General features: G+C 35.6%; 3 protein-coding genes across 3 annotated transcripts; all 3 read left to right on the forward strand.

Annotated features, from left to right (window-relative positions):
• The first annotated feature begins 6,341 nt into the window (after positions 1-6,341).
• On the forward strand, positions 6,342-7,298 carry LOC101635155 (olfactory receptor 10AG1-like). Its single transcript, XM_004683485.1, has one exon. The coding sequence runs from the start codon at positions 6,342-6,344 to the stop codon at positions 7,296-7,298; it is 957 nt and encodes a 318-aa protein (XP_004683542.1).
• Positions 7,299-12,707: 5,409 nt separating this feature from the next.
• Positions 12,708-13,697, forward strand: LOC101635385 (olfactory receptor 10AG1-like). Its single transcript, XM_004683486.1, has one exon. It carries the CDS (start codon positions 12,708-12,710, stop codon positions 13,695-13,697), a length of 990 nt encoding a protein of 329 aa, XP_004683543.1.
• A 7,326-nt stretch (positions 13,698-21,023) lies between these two features.
• Positions 21,024-22,013, forward strand: LOC101635604 (olfactory receptor 10AG1-like). The gene has a single exon (XM_004683487.1). It carries the CDS (start codon positions 21,024-21,026, stop codon positions 22,011-22,013), a length of 990 nt encoding a protein of 329 aa, XP_004683544.1.
• Positions 22,014-22,272: the final 259 nt, after the last annotated feature.

Below are 22,272 nucleotides of genomic sequence, written 5' to 3' on the forward strand. Positions count from 1 at the left end.
ACACATGGTAATAGTCAAAATGAAAACAAAGATACTTAAAAAACAAATGATGATGAATCTATGGCTAATTATGGTGGTATAGCATTATCCTCCATGATACCCAATAGATAACTAACATGGGCACAGAGAAACCAAGAACAGAGAGAACGTTTTCTGTTTTTAAATAGGATAGTTTTTATGAAAACTATCCAGTTTTTATGAAAATGTAAACAAAATTTAAAAATACACTGTGCTTCTATTTTTAATTTTCCTCTTAAAAATTCATGTTATTTTTTCATCTGATGATGAAGTAGATAACTTTATTAAGTTTCATAGGTAGTAGCTGATTACTGTTGCTTTGTTCAAACATGATATATTTGATGGAAGAAAAAATCACTCATAGGATTTTAAAGATTGACATGCTGAAGAGAACCATTATACTAATGCTTACATCAAAAAGCTCAGACTCTATCCAAGAAGCTGTGTCCAATGTACATCATACAGATATCTTATGAGTTGTCTCTTCCTCTTTTCACTTTCTCCTATTAAAAATATACACTAGGATTAAGGTCTTTTCAGATCCTTTGTTAATGATACCATTGTCTACATCAGGAGTCTTTGTGGCATCAATCATGTCATTCTTTACCTGGATATAAATAGATTTCTAATGTTAAGCCCTTGCATATGTAAGTGGAGAGGGAAAAAGTGTGAGTGCTAGCAAAACTATGCTTATGTATTGAAACTTATTTTGAAAAATACAATTTACAAAAATGTTTTAAAGGAAACTATAATTAATTAACTAATTACTTAATTAGTATCTTATATGTTGGGCTAGTTATGCATTCACAACATAAAATACCATTAGTGTTATGCAATCTTAGCAAGAAGAGCAAAATTGGGGGATCACACCTCCAGATCAAGTTCTATCACAAAGCATATTAATTAAAGCAGTATGCTACTCACATAAACATAGACTAATAGACAAATGGGACAAAATTGATAATTCAGAAATCAACCCATATCATGGATCAGCTAATGCTGATACTATTACTTTAATAAATGTTATGGAGATCTCTTGACAGCCGCATAAAAAATAATAAGATTGAACTCCTATCAAATATCAATTGCAATTGGATTAAACATAGGTGTAGAAACCATAAATTTCTTAGAAGAAATGAGAAAGGCTTCATAGCTTTGATCATGACTGATCTCTTTAAAATTCTGATTCCAAAACAAAGACACAATAGCAGAATTAAAAAGCAGGACTATATCAGACTAAAAACTTTTTGCAAAAAAAAAAAAAAAAAGCACTGATAAAATGGAAAGGAAACATAAAGAACGAGAGAAATATATTTGTAAGTCATATATCTTATACAAGGTTAATATCCAAAATACTTAAGGAACTCTCAAAACCAATAAGAAAATGCAACAATCCTACTTAAAAAAAGCAAAAGTGGCCCTCTCTGGTGGCACAGTGACTTAAAGGGCAGCACTAAGAAGCTAAAGTCACTTCAGCATGAGTCAGATCCCAGCCCCCGAGGTGATCCACAAGGCACGGCAGACTTCTCCTGACCTGCCCGCTGCTCCCCTCTGCAGTGTACTTTGACAGTCGGCCTGTTCTGCTCCCCACTCTGTCTCTGGTGAACACTCTCACCGCCCCTACACCTCTGGCCTGTACCTCAGTTCTGTATGCATTAAAAAAATAAATAAATAGGCCCTCCCTGGTGGCGCAGCGGGTTAAAGCACAACACTAAGAAGCTAAAGCCACTTGCACATGAGTTCGATTCCCGCCTGCCTCAGAGGAGACCACATGGCGTGACAGACCTCTCCTGACCCGCCCGCTGCTCCCCTCAGCAGTACTTCGTCGATCTGCCTGTTCTGCTCCCCACTCTGTTTCTGGTGAAGCCTCTCACCACCCCTGTACCTCTGGCCTGTACCCCAGTTCTGTATGCATAAATAAATAAATCTTAAAAATAAATAAATAAAAAGAGCAAAGGGTCTGTCTGGATTCTTTCTGGTGGCACAAGGGGTTAAATCACAGCACTATCCAGCTAGCCTCTTCAGCAGAGTTTGATCCCCAGCCTGTCTGAGAGGTGACTCATATGGCACAGTTTTGTATGCATAAATAAAAAAAAATATATATTAAAAAAAATAAGCAAAAGGTCTGAATAAACATTTTTTCCAAAGATGAAGTCATATGGATGACTGACAGGTATATTAAATCTAGGTAAGGAACTGGTATTTTGGGAGGCCTCCCTGGTGGGGCAAAAGTTAAATTTTCAGCACTATCCAGCTGTTGCCAGCTACTGGGGCATGTGTCCCATCCCCCAGGGAGATGACCCACAGGGCGCTGTAGACCTCTCCTCTCTCCCCGTGCCTCCCCTCAGCAGTATATTTCAGTAGATCCCCTTGTTCTCCTCCCCACTCTGTCTCTGGTGAATCCTCTCACCACCTGTACCCCGGCCTACACCCCAGTTCTTTTACACATAAATAAATAAAAATAATCTTTAAAAAAGAAGTGGTGCTCTATAGTTTGAAATTTTGTACCCTCAAACTGCATGCATATAGTTCAATGTTAAGACTGTGACTGCCTTCTCCAGCCTCTCCCAGTGGAGACGGCTCTACTCCTCAGAGAGGAGAGGGTGGGGAACCAGGGACAGAGGGGCGGCCAGGGGCGAATGCTCCTTAACCTTTATTCCCCAGAGCCAGAACCTTCCAGGCATCATTAACCCAACCAGAGACAGCTCTGGTTATGTCTTAGTTACCTCCTGGTAAACAGATTATGGAGTTCAAGTACAGTATATCTTGGAAATACAATGTCCCCACAGTGAATCAAGGTCTATTTTCTACCTAAGGTGCATTGGATTTGACTGAAGAATGAGTTCAAGGGAGAACAGTAATACTTTGTATTTGCTACAGATAATGACAACCAGAAATTTATATGACATAACACCCTATTCTTTATAAAAGAGCAACACTGATTCCTCCATAATATGAAAAAGGTAAGCAGTGATTATTTTACCCTGCCTGTTTTATTAAAGTGCATCTTGAACTCAAGAATCAAAAGACATTAAAAACATACACTTTCCTTTGCTTCACCCGAATTTATTGCTGAGATAAATCCTCTGAAATTGAAATTAATCAATCTTTTATTTTTATAACAGTAATTACAAAATGGACATGAAAACAATTTGCTGTTGTGAAATTTTGTATTACTTAGCTTTACTTATTTTTTCATGGTATTGCATTCAAAAGTCGTTTCTCATTGAAGAAAACTGTGAGTTTTAATTAAGAACGTGGAGTCAGCATCATACTGCTGAGTGTTATGTCATCTGGGTCAGATACCAGCTTCCTGACCCCGGGAAGTTTATTTATTTAATTTCCCTATGCATCCGGGTCTTTATGCAAAATGTGAATATTAACATTACCTGCCTTACTAGGAATGCAATAAATGAGAAAATATGGGTAATGTTATTAACCATGTGGATAGCATATAATAAATGTTTAAAAATGGTTACTAATAAAAAAAATACTTTCAAGTAACTGGACATCTCCACACTGCACAATCAGACCAGTTCTTGTTAAAATAGAAATTGCAAAGGGAAAAATGCAACTTCCCATGTGAAAACTGCCAAATGTGCCTCTAATTTAATGGAGAGAGTCAATCAAGTTCAGAAACACCTACTTTTCTGTGCTCAAAATACAAGAAAATGGTCCCAAATAAAAGGGGAAAAATATGCAGGAAGTTACGGTGACTTTCTCCCCAGTTTGGGTTTGTATTCACCCAAGACAGAATATTCTTCTACCAATTTTGAACTGAGTATTTCCCAAATTACTGCCCCTGTCCATTCTGTGAGAGTGGGAGAAATTGTGCAATATGACTGGATAAAATAGGTGCAAACTTCAAGATGAAAGAGAAATGATAAAAGTTAAAACAATAATGATAAAAGCAATAACTATGATGGTGATTATATAACAATGCTTACTAGATCTACAATTGCACCTTTATTTATTTTGACCAGTAAATTATTCATTATTCTGAAAATGTGCAAGATAATAAGCCTGGGTCACACATGGAGAGGTAGGGACAGTGAATAAACGGTCAGCTGACTTCCAGTCCCAGAAGCCGGTAGAGGCTTGTCCAATTTCTGCCTTCTCTTGGGTACTTTCGTCTATAGCCAGAGGGAAGCTGGCAACTCAGAAACAGAGGAAGGAAAACTTTCCCGATGTGAAAGCATCCCTTCGGGAAATCATTTTACATGAAACCTCCCACCTATAGAAGATGTATTATAATAGAAAAGATTGAAGCAGAAGTCATATAATGCCTATTATTATTATTCTGGAACATTGTATTTAACATGCATGTAATAATTATCCAAAATATATGTTGATTAGACTGCCAAGAATTCAATTCCTTTTGTTCTAGTTTTTTTTTTTTTTTAATAAATTTTAACTTCTGAAAAAAAAAAATGTAGGGGGCCTCCCTGGTGGAGCAGGGGTTAAAATCTCAGTGCTATCAGGTTGTCACAGTCACTGCAACAGGAGTTTGATCCCCAGGCAGGGAGGTGATGCCCAAGGTGCAGCAGACCTCTCCTGTCTCCCCGTACCTCCCCTCAGCAGTGTATTTCAGTCAGCCTGTTCTGCGCTTGGTGCTGTCTCTTGTGAATATTCTCATCCACCACAGCTCCGGCTCACACCCTGGTTCTATGCATAAATAAATAAAAATAAATCTAAAAAAAAAAACACGCAGGGAAGGGGATATAAGTCTTTGAAGTTTGAGAAGATATAAAATGTAAAAATAACGAAAGAGGAGAAAAATAAAGGACACTAGAGAAACCCTAGACGTGACAAAGTCCAGGGATCCTCGCTCTGCATCAGCACATGTAACACATCCACATCCTGGTTCCTTCTGCTCCTAGTTATGAGTCCTAAACACACAGGAGCTAAGAGGGTTTTATCTTTGGGGCAGCTGAAAAATCACATACTGGATATAATGAGATAAAAAGGAAGGGTTGAGGATTAGGGACAACTGAGAAACAAAGCACAGACATAAATCATTTCATTGGTGGGACTTATAGGTGGGAAGAGGAACTTGCTGTCTTAGGCAAGAAAAGGAAATAATATTTTATAGGTATTTCAAATAAAATTGGTCTGGAAAATGAAGAAAGTTCCAATATTATGACAATGCGATTTAAGACGTAGTGACGATTTGTAAGGTCACGGCAACAGTAAAACTGGAGGTCTAAGATTCAGCACGTGTGGGAAATACCGAACATGTTTGATTTAAGAAAGTTTATGTACCATGGAGACTCCAACTGAGATTAAAAAATAGAATTCACAAAATGATGTGAAAAAATATATTAAAAAATCAAAAAAATGTTTAGGTATTTAAGGAACTGACTAAGCTATATAGTACTGTGTGTCCAAATTCATATATAGGTAATTAGAATGTCCACATATATATTTTATTCACCATATATGTTGATTATACATTGTATACAATATATGTTAATTTTTATGTCATAGATGAGAAATAGATGATGGGTGAGGTAGATATTCAAAAACTCATTAAAGAGAGAAAGAAGCTATCCAAAGCAAACTTTATACTTAGCCTGGTATCTTATGTAAACTGATTAAATTATCTTATGCTTCTTCTTTTTTCCTTTTCTTTATCAAATAGCCCCTAAATGGATAAAGTTATCAAATTACTCTGAAAGCTTTAAAATTGAGAACATAAATAGTAAAATTGCTTGGGTCTGTGGGAAGACTAAGAACATATGACAAAAACATTTAATTTCATATTTTAACCTTCAAGTGTTAATGGTGAGTTATTTTGATATGAACAGCTGGGGAGTGTCCAGGCGGACTGTGGTGGGTCAAGCACTGGTGTCATAATGACCCCTGCCCTGGGGCTGCCTGAGTGTAACTCACAGGAAAACATTAAGTCATCATTCAAGAACCATAAACAAAAATATAACTTAGAACGTGCTAGGCAGAAAAAAATAAAAAGAAGCAAAAACAAATAGAGACCACGTCCATCAGACAGGTCAAAAATTTCTCATTAAAGAAGGGCCCATGTTACCTAGCCTGTTTTCCTTTTTTTAAAATTATCTTCTGCTTTGTCTTTTATTCATATTCATAATTCCTAATAAGAGAAGGAAGAATAGACTTTCTGTTTTTATCCTAAACTTTAGGATTTTGGATATGAAATTTACTCGCAAAAATACAAAGCAAACAATAAGAAAACTGGACATTTCTCCCGGATCAGTGGATTTGAAATCGTTGATTTAATATGGCCCATATTTCAGCTGGGCTCAAAGGAATGAACTGACTTCCAAGTTATGAAATCATTTTGTTCATGAATGGAATTCCCAGGACAAAACATCTCACAGGACAACCATACTACACTGGAGGAATTCACCCTCATTGGGTTTTCTGATATTCCCAACCTTCAAGGATTACTTTTCGCTGTATTTCTAATACTCTATATTATTATTCTTATGGGAAATAGCCTCATTATCATGATAACTAAGGTTGACCCTTCACTACAGACCCCCATGTATTTTTTCATTGGGAATTTTTCCGTTTTGGAAATATGTTATGTGTCAGTGACGCTTCCCAGATTATTAACAGATCTCTGTGGACAAAATAGAAAAATTTCCTTTCTGGCCTGTGCTGTTCAAATGTATTTCTTCCTGATCTTGGGTGCCACTGAGTGCTTCATCCTCACTGCCATGGCTTATGACAGGTATGTGGCCATCTGTAACCCACTTCTCTACCCTGTCATCATGAACAACAGGCTGTGTATTCAGCTGGCAGTTGCCTGCTGGACTGCTTCAATTCCAGTGTACACAGGATTCACTGCTATACTCTTCACTTCACCCTTCTGTGGATCTAACCAGTTGAATCACTTTTTCTGTGATGTCCCTCCAGTTGTTCAGCTTGTTTGTGGGGACACTTTCATACTTGAGATGCTGACTTACGTGATTGCTGCTTTAGTTGTTACGATCCCTTTTTTCTTGATACTTGTATCTTATGTGAAAATAATCTCCACCATCCTGAAGCTGCCATCAGCCTCTGGGAGAGCCAAGGCCTTCTCCACTTGCTCTTCCCATCTCATGGTTGTGACTTTGTTCTTTGGATCAGGCATCATAGTGTATATGAAACCCAAGTCCACTCACTCAACAGGAATGGACAAATTCTTTTCTCTTTTTTATACCATCTTGATACCTGTGTTTAACCCCATTATATATTGTCTGAGAAACAAAGATGTTATGGTAGCTTTGGGAAAATTCCTGCAGAAATGGATTTTGCTGTGAATCAAAAAAATAACTTCTTAAAGATTGGTTTCCTACTTATCACTGCTCATTTGGTTCTTTTCCAATTATTTTAAGAAAGTGAATTATTTAAAGAGTGATGCTCTTATATTCTTATGCTTCCTAAAATAAATTCAGAAGTTATTTTCATAGCATAAATTATTCCCAAACTCAATCCAAGGTATAGAGTTACCAGGTAGAACATAATAAAGTAATTAAAGTTTGCTGTGGCTGTTTAAAATATTTCAGATATTTTCTTCATTTTATTTTGACAAAATACCATGATTCATCTATATATCTCCAAAACCACTGTATCTCTTAACAAATAATAGACATCTAATTAAATGTGTTGGTCTGAAAGAATGATGAATGGCTAAACTATTGATTTAACTACTGCTGTTTTATTTGCTTCTAATCAGTATTTATCAATATTTATATTCTACACATTTGAAATAATATAAAGAAAAGAAGACTCAGATCCCAACAAGCTTAAGTTTCATGAGTATGCTAAAGACGTTGGTATAGATTGGTGGTTTCTCAGTTCATCCTAAAGATGAATTCACATGCAAAAGGAGGCCAGTCTCTGAGGCCCAGAATTCAGTTTTCCACCGGAAATGCAACTTCACTCCCTTTCCTTTTGCTTCATTAACCTTAAGTAACTTGATTATAACTTTCATGTACAGGATTTAAATGTATATAATAACAAATGATAAGTGCTGTGGGTGGAACGTGTTTGAGTCACTGAAGAAAGAATTTTTATATTAAACTATTGAAATGTTAGCTCTGTATATGTATCTTTTTATTGGCTCCAGTAGCTTTATAAGGTGGAAACCATACATCTGTACACATCTCTTTCACAACAAACTGGAAAATTGTACAAAGTACTAAAGCAAAGATTTTGCTAGACTGACGCAAGAAACAATAGAATAACTGAACAGCCAATTACAAACAAATAAAAAACCCCTGCTCTAATTACATCTGTGAACCACTGCTCATTTCCATTCTTTCTTTTCAATCCAAACGTTTCCCTTCTCTTTATAAAATTTACCAAAGATCATAGCAACAATAAAATTCACTCTATTTGGTCTTTCCTATTAGTTTGAAAACTCTCATGATGTCACTTTTCCGTCCATGCCTCCCTGACAGAGAGCGGGAGACTGGGCTTACACTATCCTCTGGTCCAATTATTTTGCTGTCTTCATAAACTATACTCTTTATTTTACTTCTGCTTATTTTATTATAGTGTTTTTTTAAACTCTAGAATCAAAGATTAAAGTTGCACACTTTACTTTCTTGTGTTCCAATTCATTTGTGATTTAAATTTTTTGAAATTGAGTCGTATACTAGAAATACAGTCCACATTTCATATATTCATAATAGTAATAAAAGTGTAAAATTGATATATAAATAAAGATAAAGTACATCCCTCTTGTGATGAGGGCTTTAACAACAAATGGGATGGAATGTGAGCCCAAGAGACTTTACAAGTTGTATCTATGAGGTAAAGGCATGATGTTTCATCATTTGAATTATATTATATTATTCTCATATTTCATGCAGAGATTTAGTCCAGTGTTAGGACTACCGCCTCTCCTATTAGAGACGGGCTCTACTCCCTAGAGATGAGAGGTTGGGGACCCCGGGACAGAGGGGTGGCCAGGGGCAAATGCGCCTTTTTCCCCAGAGACAGAGCCTCAGTGAATCTGCCCCAGCCTGACAAAGCCTGGGCTGTTTCCTAGTTAACACCAGGTAATTGTTTTCCCTAAATGAGGTTACTGTTGATTTAAGAAAATGTGAGTTCAAGGGAAAATAATAATAGTTGAATTTATTACTTGATCCTTTAAACCAGAAATTTATATGGTGACACTCTCCTTCATAAAACACCACACCATGATTTCTCCATAATATGGAAAGGTAGGCAGCAATGATTTTACTCCTGTCTGTTTTATTATAGTGTACATTTAACTTGCATCTAAAGATTAGAATATATCCTCTCCTTTCTTTTGATCCAATTCATGTGAGCAAACTTGAAATGTATACTGTAAATGTAGTCCATCTTTCATTTTTACATACTAAGGAAGATGTAAAATTGGTATGAAAACAACTTGAGGTAGAGAAGAGTTTTATATAATAAGCTTTACTTACATTTCCAGGACATTAAATTCAAAAGCAATATCTTATTTAATATTTATGATGCCAGTGATTAAAGATGTGGATTTGGCATCACACACTGTGTAGTGCTGGTCAGGTAGTAGCTTCATGACACTGGGCAAGTTTGTTAACGTTTCAATGCATTTTTTTGAGTGTGTGCAAAATGTGAATAATGGTCCCTAATATATTCAAATTGTAACAAATGAGAAAATGTAGGGAAGGTTATTCACACCATGAATAGCATGTGACGAATGTTCAAAAATTGTTAATAACAGTAAAGGTTTCTAATAACCAGATCTCTCTTCACTGCCTAGGCATGCCAGTTGCTGTTAAAAATGGAACATTGGATTTGGTGATGGGAAACCCAAGGGGATTGTAGTTGAGATGGAAAAATGCACAAAAATATGTAAAAATAAAGTAATATAATGAAAAAATAGAACATTAGTAATAGGAAAGTTCATCTTCCCATGTTGAAATTATCATTGTGCTCATAGTTGTGAATGGAGAGAATAGCTCAAGACGGAAAAGAAAATAATCAAACTTTTCTCATGATATGTTATCATATATGAAATAAAATTTGAATTAAAAATTTAAATAAAATATTTTTTTATTTATATTAAAACATTTATTTTATGTGCTCAAAATATAAAAGACTAGTACAGATGAGAAAGAAAACTAAAAGTAAAACATAGGCTTGCTTTCCCCAAAATATTTTTCCTGTTTGGTATTTCACATAACATAGAACTGTCCACTATTTTTAAGCTGTCAAGTTAATACCCTGTTATTACTATCCTCTGCTAGATTGGGAAGCATCTACCTTCTCCACTTGCTCTTCCCATCTCATGGTTGTGACTTTATTCTTTGGATCAGGCATCATTGTGTATTTCAGACCTAAATCCACTCACTCATCAGGAATGGACAAATACTTTTCTCTCTTTTATACTATCTTGATAACTGTGTGTGTGTGTGTGTGTGTATTTATATTACGTGTATATTTCAACAGGGATAAGTAACCTGTGATAATTACAATAAGGACATACTATGAAGATATATTTCAGTTTATTTTTTTTAAATGTGCATTTATCACAGTGTATAATTTTCATTTTCAGTAAGTCAGTGTTAAATTCTGGGGCCAGAGTGCAGCGCAGTACCTAGATTGTGCTCATTGTGTTAGTGGGAATCATTCCATGACCCATCATAAAGCACTCACTGGACAACTTTTGGAAAACAGAACTGGATGACTTGTTTAAGGTCAATATTGTTTGTAATAATTTGATTCTCTTTCTTTCTTTAAAATTCAAAATACCTGTATGATTCTGTGATCCCTGATATCTGATAAAATCTCAGTATTCTCACTTCCTTAGGAAAGCGACTCTCCTACCAGACCAGGTGACTCTTTCCACATAGAAACTGTGCATTGACCTTCCTATCTGAGTAGGACATGACTGCACTCATATCATTCCCATTATTATTTTAAATGCCCAAGCTCTTGGCACACTGCATTTTATATTCACTTAGTATTTATTCATAAAGGTACAGTAATTACTATAAGGTATATTGCATACATTGCTATAATGTATATTGATTATACCATAACACATTGATTATAAAATATAAACAAAATATTATTATTTGTAAACCCTACAGTGATTACTATATTGCATTTTGTATATGTTACTATCTTGCATATTGGATACTGCCTGAAATATAGGGGTGTGTACTCAATTTCAGTTCATAAAAAATACTATTAAATCAAAAAGGGCACAGGTCTCTGATTCCTTCTTTGATTATTTGAGTCACAAACACAGAGGAGCCTTAAGGAGATTTCTCTTTAGTGTGTGCTGGGAAAAAGTATACTTCAGAATGCGATAAATTTCTGTGAATGTAAAGAAAGGAATTCAAGATTAGTGAGAAATAAGAAACCACATTTAGAAATTCATATCTATCATGCGTTTAGGATTTGTGTGTAGGGAGCAGAATTTGGTGTCTTAGAGGAAGATATGGGGTTGATTATAAAGAAGTTTAGATGACTTTTCTTTCTAGGAAATAGAAAAGGTTCCAAACACACGACGATGTGGATTTAGCACTATGGAACAGATGGGAAAAAGGTGTTTGATTTACACTAGTGAAGAGTACAAAGGTCCCATGAGAACAGCAAAGTTGAGGGGGAGGATTCAGCACAGTCAGGCCAGACTGTCCATACTTGACCTACTAATGCTTCACTATGGAAGGAGCTCATGAGACTAAGTCTCCAAGGCTGATCTCACTCTGTTTCTAAATTCAGATACAGGTAAGTAGAGTGTGCATTACACACAGTATAAATTACATTCATATTATATATTGTTTATACATTGTACACATTATAAATTAGTTTTGATAAAATTAGATGATAGTTAGCTGATAGCTATTCAAACGTCATATTAGAGATAGAAGGAGGGTATATAATAGCAGATTTTAGCTTTTATTTGGTTCCTATGTGAAACATTTGTTTCCTTTTTGTGATGAATTACTGCCTAAAGAGATAATTTTATCCCATTACTCTTACTATCTAAAATATGCAATATATGTGGAGTTATTAAAATGAGGGACTCGTGGAAGTGCAAACATAATCTGCAAAATTCTTACATTATTTTACATGCAGGAATTATACACACATAAGACATGCTAAGGGCATTATTCCTAACACAAATAGCTAGGAGTGGCCAGGTGAGCAGAGGGGACCCGGCTAGGGACTCACTGACACCTTGTCCCAGGACAGCCTGAGAATGACTCACATAAGAATCATCAGTATTGACATTGAAGGATCCTACAAACAAATTAAAGGGTTTTCAGCAAAGGGATAAAAAAAAAAAAAAAGGAATGCAAAGTAAATTAGAACCAAATTTATAACAAAGGAAAACATTTCTTTTAGAAAAAGAAAAAGTGTCAGTTTACCTAGAGATGTTTGAGACTAGGCTCTCAGACATGATTTCCCTGACTTCATTGTTCTCTGTTTTGTCTTTTCATGACATATACATGATATATATATATACACATGATAGAGGAAAGCAGTTTCTGATTTTTATCAGGAAATTTTAGATTATTCATAAATATATTATCACCTTTATAAATGAGAATACTAGAATCTAACCTGTCAGTGGATACAAAAATCATTGATTAAATTTTTAAGATTTAGTTTTTAAATTAATTTATATTTCCCACTATCCAGCTAGATGGAGATGATTGAATAAACTCTAAGTATTGAACTCATTTTGTTCATAGATGGAATGCACAAGACAAAATTCCCCTCTGGGGAACCACACTGCATTGGTGGAATTCATCCTGATTGGGTTTTCTGATGTGCCCAAACTTCAAGGATTTCTTTTTGCTGTATTTATGATCATCTATGTCTTTATTATTATGGGAAATAGCCTTATTTTCCTGATAACTAAGGTTGATCCTTCCCTTCACACCCCCATGTATTTTTTCATTGGGAATTTTTCCTTTTTGGAAATATGTTATGTGTCAGTTACGCTCCCCAGATTGTTAGCTGATCTCTGGAGACAATGTGGAAATATTTCTTTTCTGGCCTGTGCTGTTCAAATGTATTTCTTTCTGATCTTGGGAGACACTGAGTGCTTCATCCTCACTGCCATGGCTTTTGACAGGTATGTGGCCATCTGTAACCCACTAATCTACCCTGTCATCATGAACAGTAGACTGTGTGTTCAGCTGGCAGCTGCCTGCTGGACCACGGCATTTCCAATCCACATAGTGTCCATCTCTGTGCTCTTCTCTTCACCCTTCTGTGAACAGAATGAGATGAATCACTTTTTCTGTGATGTCCCTCCAATTGTTCAGCTTGTTTGTGGGGACACTTTCATACTTGAGATGCTGACTTACGTGATTGCTGCCTTAGTTGTTACGATCCCTTTTTTGTTGATACTTGTATCTTATGTGAAAATAATCTCCACCATCCTGAAGCTGCCATCAGCCACTGGGAGAGCCAAGGCCTTCTCCACTTGTTCTTCCCATCTCATGGTAGTGACTTTGTTCTTTGGATCAGGCATCATTGTGTATTTCACACCTAAATCCACTCACTCATCAGGAATGGACAAATACTTTTCTCTCTTTTATACCATCTTGATACCTGTGTTTAATCCCATTATATATTGTCTGAGAAACAAAGCTGTTATGGTGGCCCTGGGAAAATTCCTGCAGAAGTGGATTGTGCTGGGTTTCATAACTTCTAAAAATTCATCACACTCATAACATCTTTTGTTTAATTTTTTTCTTATTTATCAGTCTTCACTGTTTTTTTAATTATTCTAAGAACATGACTTATTTTTCCTAATTGATTTCATATTTTTGTATCTCATAAAATAAACTCAGCCATCATTTTTGCATAGTACATTATTCTGATACTCTATGCAGGGCATAGAAACATCTTTAGAATACATTGGACTTATTAGTTGGTTGTTTCTTTTGTTAAATTTCATTATATTATTGACATTACATATGTAATTCATTCTATATGTCCACAAACATATTTTATGTAAGATACCAGATATCTAAGTAAGTGCATTAGACTAAAAGTATGACTCATAGCACATGTTTGATTATTTTTGATATACTCTAGTAGATAATGAATAGGAGGAGATTCAGAAACAAAGAATGGAAAACATATATTTTTAAAAACTACATGTTTACTGTTTTTTCCAAATATCAATAAAATCTCAACATACACTATTCCTATTTCTTTAACTTTTATTTTTAGCTTTAGCGATGTACCTATTGTATATCCCCCCCAAAAAAAAAAACTAAGCCAGGATAAGTTTACATTATACTCATAAAATAACTTTTAATCATTAATTGGTGCAAACACCCTATATTTGATCTAATACATGTTCCTAGGTGGATTCAAAGACACCATGCTTTTGAGAAACTTAATGTTAACCTCTGAGTCAGTAAAATCAGCATCTGTCCTAAAAAACAGAATTCTATACCTAAATACCTTTAGTGAGTTGTATCTCCCTCAATTTCAGCTTTTCTCATCATGTAATTTTCCCATTTACACCCTTTTGATAGAGAAGATTCTTGATTCAATGTACCATATATGCATGTCCAAATTCAGATTTTCTAACATCAGTCCCTGTAACTAAGGAAATGTTATTTCCCTGATCTGAATAAAAGGCTTTCATTAAAAATCAAATGATGTATGGGCTCTGGCCCTTAACTAGTTTAATTTTTGAAGTAAATAAATTGTGTTTATCAGTTTGAAAATTGGGTTTACCGATTTCATACTTATAGTATAACACTGAGGTGGTTAATCTGTTATCCAGCCTTTCCCAAATGGGACTTGCTTTGCTCCCCAAAGATGGGGAGAAAATGGGGAGAAAGGGACAGAGTAGTGTTCAGGGCACTAATGCTCTTCATCTATATCCCCCATAGATGGAAGCTTCCAGAATCACTAGTCTCAACTGGAGAGCCTTGCTTCTCTCCTAGCCACTGCTAACACACCGATTTCTGTATTTAAATATTTATAACATTTGTTGATGAATGAATAGCGGAACAACCAAGCAATTTATATCCTAAATATAAATTGGGTTGCCACGTTATTTTTTCTTTGATGTAATCTGTATTTTTAATTTTCTCTAATGTTGTAAAAGAAAATTCTAGAAAAAGAATGATTATTAAGAAAATTCCCAAAGACACTTCAGAAATACACTTTTTTGGTTTGTTTTTAAAGATTTATTTATTTATGCATACAAGAACTGAGGTATAGGCCAGAGGTGCAGGAGCACTGAGAGGATTCACCAGAGAGAGAGCGGGGGGCAGAACAGACAGATTGTTGAAGTACACTGTTGAGGGGAGCAACTGGTGAGAAAGGAGAGGTGTTCTGCGCCATGTGGATCAGCTCCTAGGCCAATACCAAACTCACACTGAAGCAGCTGCACTAGCTTGCAGTGCTGTGCCCGCACCTGTTGCACCACCAGGGAGAGCCAGAAATACCAATATTTTAAGTCTACTTTGCACTTCTTTGCCAACGGATTGGAAAATGTACAAAATACGGAAAGAATATGACCTTACAAGTCTGAATCAAAAAGTAATAGAAACCTTTAACACATCAATTATAAACAAAAAAAAACTGATGGCCAGTGAAAAATTTCATAAAATATCAAATCCAGTACCTGATGGAATTACTAGTGATTTCTACATCTTCAGTGAGAAATTAATACCTCAAATTCTTAAATCCTCCCCAAAATATAGGAAGATGAAATGTTCCCAAACACATTCTTTGATGACATTCATTACTGAGGCAGCGAAGACCTTATCAAAGAAAACTACAAACCCAAATCCCTGCTGAACACAGATACCAAATGGAGATAATTAGAGAGAATAATATGTAGCAGAGTAGGTCAAATGATAAATTAACAAATGCTGGACATTTAAATAGGAGACAATTCGAGAATGCAACACATTAAAAACAAAGTGGAAGTCAATAAGCAGCGTAAGATCTCCGAACTTAAGAGGAATAGGAAACATTTGACCAGGAGCACAAAGCATGATGGGAGGGGGGGCCACAGGGAATAGGGAGGAGGCTGAAGAGTCATGATGGGAAGACTACACCTTGGGGTGAGAGGAACAAACCAAAACGCCAATGTAAACATGAAATTGAATCCATTTCAACATATTTATATACTGTTATCCTCTTGCAAGTTGCTTTCATCACATTTTTAGAAATTATTTTTCTAATCACATCTACTAACCATTGACCTTTCCATACTTTCTTTTCAATCCAAATATTTCCCTTCCCTTTACAAAGTTTACTGAAGACTCATTGCAGTAACATATCTAACTCCACTTTTTCTTTCCTATAGTTTCAAAATCTCATAATATCTTTTGCCATCCATACCTTACAGACATAGAAAACTGGAGATTATGTGGACTATATCCCTTTGTGCATTCCTACTAAATTTTACTCTTGCTGTTTTATTAACTCAAGAATGTTTATATTTTAACTTGAGCATCACAAGATTAAAAGTACAAATTTCCCTTTTGTGATCAAGTCCATTTGAGAGCTAAATCTTCTGAACTGGAAATATAGATGTGAATGAAGTCCATCTTTCATTTTTATATTAGTAATGAAAATGTAAAATTGATGTATGTAAATAAAGATAAATTCAATTCCTCATGTGATCAAGAGGCCTTAACAACAAATGAGATGTCACATGAGCTCTGTGGACTTCCAAGGCATCTTCTTTGGGTAAAGTCATGGTGTTTTAATCATTTGATTTAGTATACTGAGATTTCATACATAGATCTAGTCCAGTGTTATGGCTGTAAACACCTTCCAGAGCCTCTCCCAATGGAGACAGGCTCTACTCCCCAGAGATGAGACAGTGGGGACCAGGGACAGAGGAGTGGCCAGAGGTGAATGTTCCTTACTCCCCAGAGACAGAGACTTCAACTCATCTGCCCCAGCCAGGCACTGTCCTGATTACTACCAGGTTATTGAGCTTAAAACAAGTCTTGAAGCAATAATGTTCCCATAGTGAACAAGAGGTTCTTTCCTACCTGACATGAACTGCTGATTTAAGAAAATATGAGTTCAAGGAAAAATAATAGTTGAATTTATTGCTGATAAATAAAGCTAGAAATTTGTATGATATGACACTCTATTCTTTATAAAAGACTACACCATGATCTTCATAATATGACAAAGGTAAGAGCATTAATTTTCCTCCTGCCTATTTTATTATAGTGTATTTTTAACTTGAATGAAAAGATTAAAATGGACACTTTCCTTTCTTGTGACCAAAAACATTTGTGAGCCAGATCTCCTGAACTTGAAATATGTATTTAAATGTAGTCCATCTTTCACTTATATTTTCAGGACATTAAATTAAAAACATAATTCCTTATTTAATATTTGTGATGCCCACAGAATAAAGATGTGGATTTGGCATCACATACTGCTCAGTGTTAGGTCCCTTGGGTCAGATAACAGCTTATGACTCAGGGCAACTTTTCAAAATTTCTATGCATTTATTTTTGGCAACATGCGAATGATGGCACCTACTTTTCAAACTGTAATACATGAGAAAAAAAAGGGTAACATTATTAACACCATGAATAGCATGCAATGCTTGTTCAAAATTTGTTTATAACAGCAAATGTATCTAATAACCAGATATTTCTACACTGCGTAAGCATGGCAGTTGCTGTTAAATATAGAACATTGGTTAAGGGAAAGATCAGCTTCCCAAGTTGTGCTCAGAGTTATGAATGGGGAAAACAGATCAAGTCAGAAAAGAAACTGATCAGAGCTTTCTCATGATATGTTCTTATCTATTAAAATTTGAGTTAGAGTTTAAAATGTAATTTTAGTTTAATTTATTTTTTTTAACATCTATTTACTTATGCGTAAGAGAACTGTGGTACAGCTAGAGGAGTGAGAGATTTCACCAGAGACAGAGAGGGGAGCAGAATAGGCAGCTCCACTGACATACACTGCAGAGGGGAGCAGTGGGCGAGACAGGGGAAACCTGCTGTGCCATGTGGGTCAGCTCCCTGGCCAGGGGTAGTTTCATAGTGCAGCACTTCAACACCTCGTGTTACTAGGGAGGCCCCAATTTTAGTTTTTTTTTAGTATATTTTAAGTGCTCAAAATATGAAAGATTAGTATAGATGAGAGAGAAAACTAAAAGTAAAACCCAAATATAAAAATTTTATCCCCAGATATTATTCATGATTATATTCACACAACATACTACTGTTTACTTATTTTAAACTTAGTATTCCTGCCAAATTAATATACTATTCTTATTTTCCTTGTTAGATTGGGAGATATCTACACCTTGACCAGAATAAAGATGAGCAAACTTCAAGATGGAAGAAAAAGAATATCAGTTAAAATAATGTTAATTCAATAAGTATTATAGCAATCATATAACAATGCCCAATAGAACTGCAAAGACATCCTTTAGCTAACTGTTAAATAGATATGCTTCTTACTTTTCAGAATAATTCCCTGCGTGTATTTATTATGGTCTTGTATGTTTTCAACAAGGTTATCTAACCTGTGATAATTACAATGAGGACGTATTGACAAATATACTTCATTTTCTGTTTGAAAACTTAAAAAATATTTGCTTATATCAATGTGCATTTTTTACAGTGTGTAATTTTCATTTTCAGTAATAATATACTGTGGTCAGTGTTTTGGTTAGTAGCAAGGGCAGCTTTGTGCTAGTGGGAAATCATTCTGTGACCAGCAGGTGCTCATAAACCACTCACGCAGGTAGGCACGGGACAATCATTTGGAATACAGAACTGGATGAGTTGATGAGGGTCAATACTGTTTGAATAATTTGATTCTCTTTCTTTCTTTAAAAGTGCCAGTGCCAGTAGGATATTGTGATTCCTGATAGCTGACAAAAATCTCGGTTCAATGTCACTTCCTTAGGAATGTGACTCTCCTGCAGGGCCAGGTAACTCTTTCCACATAGAAACTGCACTTTCCGGGTGACTTGAGCTCTCCATCTGAGTTGACCATCTGTAAGCTCTGTAAGGACATGATCGGACTCATATCATTTCCCATGAGTACGAAATACCTTAACTGTTGGCACACTTTGCATGTATTGTTTACTTACTGTTTATTCATAACAACTACACTGACTACTATTACACTGTATATTTTACAGTAACCAATTGGATATAGAATATAACCAATATAATACTATTCATTAAAATTATAGTGTATTTTGTATATGTTACTATATAGTGTCTGCCTGAAACATTCATGAAATATTTTGGGTTAATGAAATTTTAGTTCTCTTTTGCAGTCTAGTTTTTGAAAGAGAGAGCAAACACATGTAGGGATAGTGATATAACTTGAAGTTTGAAAAGATATAAGATGGGAAAAGAACAAACAATGAATGCTAAAATAAGAAAACAAATGATATCAGAGAAACAAAGATAGAGATGTCAGGAGAAGAATAGGGGTGTACCCTCAATTTCAGATTATAGAAAATACTATTAAATCAAAAAGAGCACAGGTCTCTGATTCCTTCTTTGAATATTTGAGTCGCAAATACAGAGGAGCCTTCAAGAGAGTTCTTTTAGGGTGTGTGGGAAAAAGTACATTTCAGAATGCGATAAATTTCTATGAATGTGAAAAAAGGAATATAAATTAGTGAGAAATAAGAAACCACATATAGAAATTAAATTCTATAATGTGTTTGGGACTTGTGTGTAGGGAGCAGAATTTGGTGTCTTAGAGGAAGATGGGGGGTTGATTATAAAGAAGTTAAGATGACTTTTCTTTCTAGGAAATGGAAAAGGTTCCAAACACACGACGATGTGGATTTAGCACTATGGAACAGATGGGAAAAAGGTGTTTGATTTACACTAGTGAAGTGTACAAAGGTCCCATGAGAATAGCAAAGTTGAGGGGGAGGATTCAGCACAGTCAGGCCAGACTGTCCATACTTGACCTACTAATGCTTCACTATGGAAGGAGCTCATGAGACTAAGTCTTCAAGGCTGATCTCACTCTTTTTCTAAATTCAGATACAGGTAAGTAGAGTGTGCATTACACACAATATATATTACATTCATATTATATATTGTTTATACATTGTACACATTATAAATTATGTTTTGATAAAATTAGATAATAGATAGATGGTAGCTGTTCAAATCTACATTAGAAATGGAAGGAGTGTATGTAGTAGCATATTTTACCTTTAATCAGCTGCCATGTGTGAACTAGCTAGAGATATTCTTAAACATATTGTTTTTACTATCTGTGGTTATTTACCACTCAATGAGATAACTTGATCCTGTTTCTCTTAATATCTAAAATTTGCAAATGTACTCAGTTATTAAAATTTGACTTACTATTATGGCAAGGTGACTTATTGTGCATATTCTTACATTATTCCACATGAAGGCTTTATGCACACATAGGACTCACTAAGGGCATTATTCCTAGCACAAGTAGCTAGGAGTGGCCAGGTGGGCAGAGGGGACAAGCAGGGGACAAGCAGGGGACACCTTGTTCCAGGGCTGCCTGAGACTGACTCACAGGAGAAGCATCAATATTAACATGTAAGACTCCTATAAACAAACTAAAAGTTTCCAGGTGGAGAGGGAAAAAAGGAATGCAAAGTCAACTGAGACCACAAATATATATAGAAAGAAAACATTTCTCTTTTAGAAAAGGTTCTAGGTTACCAGAGCTATTTGAGACTAATATCTAATACATGATTTCTCTTAGTATACTGCTCTGTTCTTCTTATTACTGACATATCCATAATCTAAAATATAATCAAGAGGAAATGAGTTTCTGATTTCATATCCAGAACTATAATGTTATTGATACTGAAATACATTATCAAAAACCTGAAGCAAGAAATTTGGTCTAACCTTCATCTGTGGATATAAAATCATCAATTTAACATTAAATTATTTTAAGCATTTTAAAAATACTTTTTAAGGTGATTTAATCTATACATTTATTTAAATTCCCCACTATTCAGCTAGATGTAAATGATTGAATGAACTCTAAGTCTTGAAATCATTTGTTCATAGATGGACCGCACAGGAAAATATTTCCCCCTGGGGAACCACACTAAACTGGTGGAATTCATCCTGATTGGGTTTTCTGATGTGCCTAGTCTTCAAGGTTTACTTTTTGGTGTATTTCTGATAATCTACATCTTTATTCTTATGGGAAATAGCCTCATTATCATGATAACTAAGGTTGATCCTTCTCTCCAGACCCCCATGTATTTTTTCCTTGGGAATTTATCCTTTTTGGAAATATGTTATGTGTCAGATACGCTCCCCCGATTGTTAGCTGATCTCTGTAGACAAAACAGAAAAATTTCCTTTCTGGCCTGTGCTGTTCAATTATATTTCTTTCTGGTTTTGGGCGCCACTGAGTGCTTTATCCTCACTGTCATGGCTTATGACAGGTATGTGGCCATCTGTAACCCACTGATGTACCCTGTCATCATGAACAGTAGGCTGTGTGTTCAGCTGGCAGCTTCCTGCTGGACCACAGCCATTCTAATCCACATAGGGTCTACCTCCGTGGTCTTCTCTTCACCCTTCTGTGAACGGAACGAGATGAATCACTTTTTCTGTGATGTCCCTCCAATTGTTCAGCTTGTCTGTGGGGACACTTTCATAATTGAGATGCTGACTTTTGTGATTGCTGCCTTAGTTGTTACCATTCCGTTTTTGCTCATCCTGGGATCTTATGTGAAAATAATCACCAACATCCTGAAGCTACCATCAGCCACTGGGAGAGCCAAGGCCTTCTCCACTTGCTCTTCCCATGTGATAGTGGTGACTTTATTCTTTGGATCAGCCATCATAGTGTATTTGAGGCCTAAGTCCACTCACTCAAAAGGAATGGACAAATACTTTTCTCTTTTGTACTGTATCTTGATACCTGTGTTTAACCCTATTATATATTGTCTGAGAAACAAAGATATTATGGTGGCCTTGGAAAAATTCCTGCAGAAGTGGATTGTGTTGAGGTTCATACATTCTAAAAATTCATCACATTCATAACATCACTTATTAAAAATTGTTTCTTTGTAATCACATTCTCTGTGCAATTATTCTAAGACTTGACTTATTATTACTGAGTGATGTCGTATTTTTGTAGCTCAAAAAATAAACTCAGCCATCATTTTTCTTTTAAATATTTATTTATTTTGTGCAGAACTGGGGTATACAGGCCAGAGGCTCAGGGGCTTCGAGAGGCTTCACCAGAGACAGAGTGGGGAGCAGAACAGACAGATCTACGAAATACACTGCTGAGGGGAGC

The sequence above is a fragment of the Condylura cristata genome, unplaced genomic scaffold (assembly GCF_000260355.1).
Source record: "Condylura cristata isolate star-nosed mole 26May11 unplaced genomic scaffold, ConCri1.0 scaffold00015, whole genome shotgun sequence".
NCBI classification, from domain to species: domain Eukaryota; kingdom Metazoa; phylum Chordata; class Mammalia; order Eulipotyphla; family Talpidae; genus Condylura; species Condylura cristata.